Source organism: Diospyros lotus, chromosome 12 (assembly GCF_014633365.1).
Source record: "Diospyros lotus cultivar Yz01 chromosome 12, ASM1463336v1, whole genome shotgun sequence".
In the NCBI taxonomy this organism is placed as follows: domain Eukaryota; kingdom Viridiplantae; phylum Streptophyta; class Magnoliopsida; order Ericales; family Ebenaceae; genus Diospyros; species Diospyros lotus.
Window position 1 is genome coordinate 35,191,735 of NC_068349.1, and position 7,221 is coordinate 35,198,955.

General features: G+C 38.3%; 1 protein-coding gene and 1 long non-coding RNA gene across 7 annotated transcripts; one reads left to right on the top strand and one right to left on the bottom strand.

Annotated features, from left to right (window-relative positions):
• Window positions 1-368: 368 nt before the first annotated feature.
• LOC127814219 (uncharacterized) lies at window positions 369-3,775 on the bottom strand. Of its 6 annotated transcripts, XR_008026315.1 has the most exons (4): window positions 3,635-3,775; window positions 3,034-3,381; window positions 2,554-2,630; window positions 369-1,621 (listed from the first exon to the last, which is right to left on the bottom strand). It is a non-coding gene; the product is annotated as an uncharacterized LOC127814219 (long non-coding RNA). The 6 variants fall into 6 exon arrangements; XR_008026316.1 differs by lacking the exon at window positions 2,554-2,630 and having other exon boundaries at window positions 3,057-3,381; XR_008026314.1 differs by lacking the exon at window positions 2,554-2,630.
• Window positions 3,776-3,895: 120 nt separating this feature from the next.
• LOC127814218 (GATA transcription factor 4-like) lies at window positions 3,896-5,408 on the top strand. The gene is made up of 2 exons (XM_052355576.1): window positions 3,896-4,271; window positions 4,637-5,408. Exons 1-2 carry the CDS (start codon window positions 4,029-4,031, stop codon window positions 5,237-5,239), a joined length of 846 nt encoding a protein of 281 aa, XP_052211536.1. The 5' UTR covers window positions 3,896-4,028; the 3' UTR covers window positions 5,240-5,408.
• The last annotated feature ends 1,813 nt before the right edge of the window (window positions 5,409-7,221 follow it).

A 7,221-nucleotide genomic window follows, 5' to 3' on the forward strand; every position in this document is an offset into this window, starting at 1 on the left:
CATTAACCTATTCAAAATATTAAAAATGAGGTGTAATAAATAATAAAAATAAGTAATAATTAACAGTAAGCTGAGGACACTTCACACTTGGGCCAACCAAAAAACAACCCAATACAAGGAGGGAGCAGAGAAGATAGCACAGAGAAGAGGACAATGCCATTAGTTGATTCGGCATTCATTCTCTCCTACTCCTAGTAGTAGTCCTAGAACCACCCTTCTTGGTCTTGGGAGAAAGGGTACAAAGGAGGGGAGCTCTGAAATCCAAGTCCTATTATATTTATGTATGTATGTATTATCATCATCATCATCATATAACATAGTAATTAAAATGAACACATACATACATACATATTTGTTATTATTTGGTGGGGGGGGGGGGGGGGTGGATGACACATATGCATCAGCATGCATATTTGACTTTTTAGCACTTTTGATTTGATTTGATTTGATTTAATTTGGCTATGGTTGATCCTAAGGTTTTGTCAATAGGGCAGATGAATTTTCTTGATTGGTTTGTAAGCAATCCCAATCAGGTATCTTTTTTTAATCAAACCCCTCCCCACCACCCCGCACCTAGTCCCATCCCCCCAAAAGCCCCAGTTTTCTATAAACCTATGAATGAATGAATGAGAGAGCACATCACATGGGGGCAGTGCACGTGCCATTCTGTTTCCTTTGTTTTGCCTCCTCACGTGCTCCAATAATGGCCTCCCACTACCCCCTCCCCCCTCCCCCTCTCTCACTTATAACTCATGAATCTGTATCCTTCCACGCTATGTGAGGGGTTCCTTCCTACCTCCTACCTCCAACCACGGAACTCTGTTTCCATTACCACTACTCCCAATGCTAATGGTTATTATACAATTTCCAATTCAAATTTCCTTTTTTTTATATAAATATTATAATATATACAATTAATTAAGTATTGTCGGCATATTATTTATATATATATATATATATATTGGGAATTACTTTCACTACTTATCATCAATGAGTGAATTAATCTAATGTACCCCTTAGTTATCAATGGGTAAGACACTCCTAAAAGGCGGATGAAATCCTTAAAGCTTGTTTCAACCCAAAAAAAAAAAAGTCACTAAAGCTTGGTGGGTTATATAAGATGGCAATGCTAACCATTCTTGAAAATTCATTGGATTTTTCAAACATAATTAGGATTTAATAAGTTTTATTTAAGTTCTAATAAATTTAATATTTAATATTTACATCAAGTGCCCCTCAAGTAACATTTTCAATTAACCTAAACGATTTTACCTATCAATATATGGTATCTCTAAACATTCAACCAATTAATAAATTATTTAAAAATTTAAAATAAGATACAATCAATTAGAGATGGCAAAATGGGCCCGGCCCGGGACCGGGCTAGACAGACCCAATGATTGAATCATATTTCATTATCAATCATCAAGGCGTCGCGGACAAAAGAAGCCTGAACTTGCTTCATGAAGCTTGCTCGGACTTCATCTAGAGGCGGTAGTAGCGAGGTGACAAGATGGTGCAGCGGCGGTCGACGCGAGGCATTGCGGCGAGACGACAATAGGATGTAGTAGGGGTCGTGCGAGGCGCTACAGCGAGGAGACGATAGGATGTAATGATGGTCCTGCGAGGCAACGACAAGATGTGGTAACGACAAGATGTAGTGACGATCTCACGAGGTGCTGTAACGGAGTGACAAGAGAATGCATCAATGATCGGCGGGGCAAGGCGGAGCTTGTTGGAGGCAGGGGTGGAGCCAAAAATTTTAGGTAAGGTAGGCAAAAATTAAATAATATAAAAAAATTTAAAATAATATAATATTTAAAAATATATATCAATAAATTAGACAATCAATACATTTTCATATTTTAATAACGTCGCATAATAAAATCATTATTAATTTTATTAAATATTTATTTTTTAATATACACAATTAAATTATCGTTTAATCATTAATCTCCAATTCAATTGCAAAGCCAAGTTTTAACAAATTTCATAATAGAAAATATATTTTTTGTCATAATTTCAAATATGTAATTGACAAATTTGTAACAGAAAATGAAAAAAATTAATCCATTTAATAAAAACACAATTAAAGAAATGGTCAAATGAGATTAACATACACAAAAGAAAAGTGAACTAGATTTTCATATATCTTATTTTTAATTTTCGACTAGTACTAAAAAATGCACTGACAATCGCCACTAGTCATCGTTGTCGATGATTTTCGACGATCAAAGACAATCACCTAACACCTTTATTCCCATCAACCAACATACTCAAAAATTAGCAAAATCTAACGGCCAAATCTTATAAATATAACTTTAAACTTTCAACCAAATCCAATGCGCGTAAGCACCCGCAATCGCCATCGGCCACCATGATCGGTGGTTTTCAGCAATCAAGGCAACTACTCAACACCCTTATTCCCATTAACCAACATATCAAAAATTTAAAATTTTTAAAAAAATCTAAGATGGGTATTCAAAATAAATAAATAAATGTTAAATTATTATATATAAAAAAATTAAAAATTCAAGATGGCCAATTGCTCACCCTTAGCTTTACGTGGCGCCGTCCTTGGTTGGAGGCAATCATAATAGAAGAGACAGTCAAGGGCAAGAGTTGTGAATCTACAAATTAAGTGAGAATATTTTTATCATTTGATATCTTCAATCATCCGCTCGATAACTTAATTATTTGTTCAAGTAACAATTTTTTATAATTTATAAACGGTCAAAACACTTACCCAACACACCCCATCCATTACTCCTTATATAATAGATATTTTAACAAATAATAACAATTTTTGTGGGATGAATATAATATATAATAAATATATTATACCTAAAAATAAGACAAAAATATTTAATTTTTTTTTATTTACACAGTGACATGCCACTACTCCAGTGTGTGTGTGTGTTATATATATACATATATGTATGTATGTTGGAAGGCAAGGCAAGGCAAGGCAAGGCATGCATGCATGAAGATGAATATGGGAGGAGCTTAAACGAAGAGGAGACGGGCACGTACTTCCAATTAAGGACGGCTCGTACCTTCACCAACTTTCTAGTTCTGCTCCCCCCCACCGCCACCGATAAGCCGTCGTCGTCGTCGTCCTCGTCTCCCTCCGCACTCGTCATCCTCTATCTTAGAAAGAGACACGTCCTCACTCCCACAGCTGGCTCCAGCTACCCCCCTTGTCCCCTCCCTTCTATCCTTTTCTTTATTTTTCTTTTTATTTTATTTATTTTTTATCCTCTCTTCCTTTTGACCGGACCAGCGTAACGGTAACGGGAAACCCTTACCCTCGGGCCACCATTTAATGCACAACCGACGGTGAATCCGTGAACTACACTCGTTTTAATAATACCCCTTCCCCTGCAAAGCCAAAGCCAAGGCCAAGGCCAAGCCAACCACTATAAAGTTCTGTCGGTGGCCGAAATTTAGTATTAATCATGACGAGGGAGCATTAAAGCATCCCGCAATTTAAAAACAAGAAAAAAAAAAAGGGGGGGGGGGGGGGGGGGGGGGTTCCAAATGTAAATGTAATTATCAGAATTAAAGATATTTAGATATGGAAATTAGAAAGGGGGAAGGGAAGATGAAGATGATGAGGATGATGGGAGCTTACTTGAAAATGATCAGAGATGCATGTGGGAGAAAGAAGCCATTTCTGTCGGTGATTTGCATGAGGCCACTGCTGATCTCTCTCCGCCGTTTCAGTGCCTGCACGCAGATTAAAAAACATATCAAAACAAAACCCACCCCCAATGGAAAACAGAGATAGAGAGTCTCTCTCTCTCTCTTCACTGCCTCCACGTTCCACTGTCCCTCTCTCTCTCACTCTTGGAAGTAGTAGTATATCATACCCCAATCCTCTCCTCATCTCTGCCCCCCCCCCCCCCCCCCCCTCTCTCTCTCTCTCTCTCTAACTCTGCACCAGTTAGAGGGAGAGGGCCAGACCTGTTCTAATAAACCTCAATAAAAAGTCATCAGGAATCTGTCTCCTATTGGGGGAGAGAGAGATGGATGTGTGCGGGGTGTCGGCGCCGGATTGTTTCCGCATCGACGACCTTCTGGACTTCTCCAACGACGAGCTTTTCCCCGCCTCCACCGCTACCGCCGCCGCCGCCACCGACTCCGACCTATGCCACCACCACCAGCTATCCCCGGACAACAATTGCACGTCCGGCAGCCACCAATACTTCAGTAGCATTGCCCCTTGTCCCGACCAGTCCACTGATTTCACTGACCACCTCTGCGTCCCAGTAAGCTCTAAACACATATGGCTCTATTCTCTCTCTGTAAGCAGATTTTGGTTTTGGCTGAAGGAATACAGAAAATGAGGTAGTCAAAATTACCGGAGAAAAATTGTGGGAAAAATTGAGGAGAAAATCAACAGGAAAGAAAGTAATAGTTTGCAGTTGATAAGGAACTAGCTAGAGAGATTTAGAGACTGTGTCGAAGAGATGGCTCTCCTTTTTTTTTTTTTTCTCCTTGAATTTTCCTTTCTCTTCTCTTCCACTTGTTTGCTGAACTTCCGAATTACGCAGCCTGCTGTGCCGCCATAGCTAGTAATTTATCTGCAATATTATTGGCTAATTTGGTTTTTGATTGGTGATATTTGTGTTAGAACGACGATGTAGCCGAGCTCGAGTGGCTGTCGCACTTCGTCGACGACTCGTTCACCTATTTCCCGGCCGATGAGTTCCCCGGCATAGAGAACCGCACCTCCGAAACTTCATCTCACGGCCGGTCACGTAGCAAACGGTCCAAAGCAGTGTCAAAGAACAACGGATGGGCTTCCTCCACGGAATCTGACGCGACGATTATCCAAAAAACAAAGGCGAACGCTGCAATCGCAAGGAAAAGAGAGAGCTCGTGGAGTTCGTCGGGAATTACCGAAGATTCAAGATCACCGTCGGAGACGTCGGAGGCGGTGCCGCGTCGATGCACGCACTGCTCCTCGGAGAAGACGCCGCAGTGGCGGACCGGACCGCTAGGGCCGAAAACGCTCTGCAACGCTTGCGGCGTACGCTACAAGTCTGGACGCCTCGTGCCGGAATACCGGCCGGCGGCGAGCCCGACCTTCGTGCTGACGCAGCACTCGAACTCTCACCGGAAAGTGATGGAGCTGCGGCGACAGAAGGAGACTCTCCGGCAACAGCAACAGCAGCCGCAGGAGGAGCAGCACCGACAGATGTTCCATCACCACCACAACTTCGAGGTGTGCTGACGCCAGCCGCTGTCGCCGTGTCTTATCTTCACATCCGTGTAGTACTGCTGGTACTCTTCCCCGGCCGTGTTTACTGATCGCCTAAATTATCCAGAAACTTTTTCTGATTTTCTTTCGCTTTCCCTCGTAAAATTTTCTCGGGAAAAAATCATTCCAGAGTTTTCCTGAATTTCAAAAGTTTCAACCACACCATTACGTTAGAGCGGGGTTGCACGTGATGAGTTACGGATGAGCCTCAGCGAATATTCTGTCTCCCCCTCACTCTTCATATGTTTACGAGCCCTGCCTTAATGCCTCTTCACCGTAGATGTATTTATACATATACGTAGGATCAAATTGAATAGCTTTGTTGCTCCCTCGACTCTACTATTTAGGTGGTCTATCAAATTGGCCGATCAGGTAGGCCGACTTGGTAAATTTACGGGTAAAAGTGTAAATTCACCAACTCTTGTCTAATTGACCAATCTAGTAAGGCTAAAAATAATTCACTGAAATAATCTTTATATACAATGTATAAATTTAAGTAAAAAAATTATAATAACAAAAAATAATATTTAACAAAATAATTAAAAATCATTCAAAACATCGAATAACTATAAAATAAGTAACAATATGATTATCTTCGACTCAAATGATATGGAGAGTTCTCATCCCATGATCTTTTACTATTAATGCCCAAAGTGATAATTCCATTGGGGTTGCTCTTGTTTAGACATATATGAAATTTAATATTTAGGTTTAGCACCTCTTAATTATTAACTATAAATATTAAAAGAACAAATAAGCTCTCAAGAGTTACTTAGTGAAATCAATACACATCGTCAATAAAAAAATTTGGTTCCTTCCATACCCACAGCCGGTACCACCTTTATGGAAAGTTTGTTTTAGTCCTAACTTAGTCTAATTAGAGTAAGTTTTGTGAGTACTCAGCAAAATATTCATCGTTATCATTCTTATAAGATAACATTTGTTAAAAAAAGTAAAATAAAATTATATCAAAATAAAATTAAAAAAAAATTCAAACTAATATATCGAATAGTCAAGATAAGGTTGATAAATATTTCAAAATTTATATCAACCTATTTGTTAAATTTTTTAAAATGCACTGAAAGACATTTTTTTTTATCAATAAAGTTCAAGATATACTTATTTTGAAGAAAAAAAATAAATATATCTAAAAAAATATTAGATAAAAAATTACATAATTTTTTTTTCAATAATCACTAGATAAATTTAATAAATGTATTAAAATTAATAAAAATTTAAAATTCTTTTCATATTTTATCTTTTATAATCTATATCTTAGTTAACAAATAGTAGCTACAGTAGCTTTTACAGGGACTAAATTGAAAAGAGTTTTGCATGCTATCATCACATATCTGTCTTCATCCGACAGAACAACTCATGAAATCACATGTCAAATCCATGCACCAGGCCAGAAAATCCACCAAACCACACTGAGTCTGCAGAACCTAAACCGAACCCACCCACTTTCAGCTATTCATCTTAGTTCCAAATCCGCTAAGAGTTAGGTGTCAAGCAAAATCAACCCTCACTTGCTAGTATTTCTCACTCGAAAATGTTATTTTAACACTTAGTTTCACAATTATATTCACATTTTACTTTAATATCTTTTACATTACATTTGCATTAATATAACACGATACAAGATGTCAATGCAAAATGACACTACAAATGTCAAGCTTTAAGTGTGTAAATAACATTTCCGTTTCACTTCATGACTCAACAGAGAGAAATAGCCAACCTCTTTGTAGATCAGAACAAACTAATGTAATCACTAGGAATATGCCAGAAAGGAGAAAAACAAAAACTGAAATTTTAGTCCAAAATTTACAGAAGTACCTAAGCCTTGCAAGATCAGTAGAGAATCAACGGCTTGGAAGGTGGGATCAGATCATCCCTTGAAAGTTTTCACAACAAAAATAAAAAAAAAAAAAAAAAAAAAGAAGAGTAATAATTAA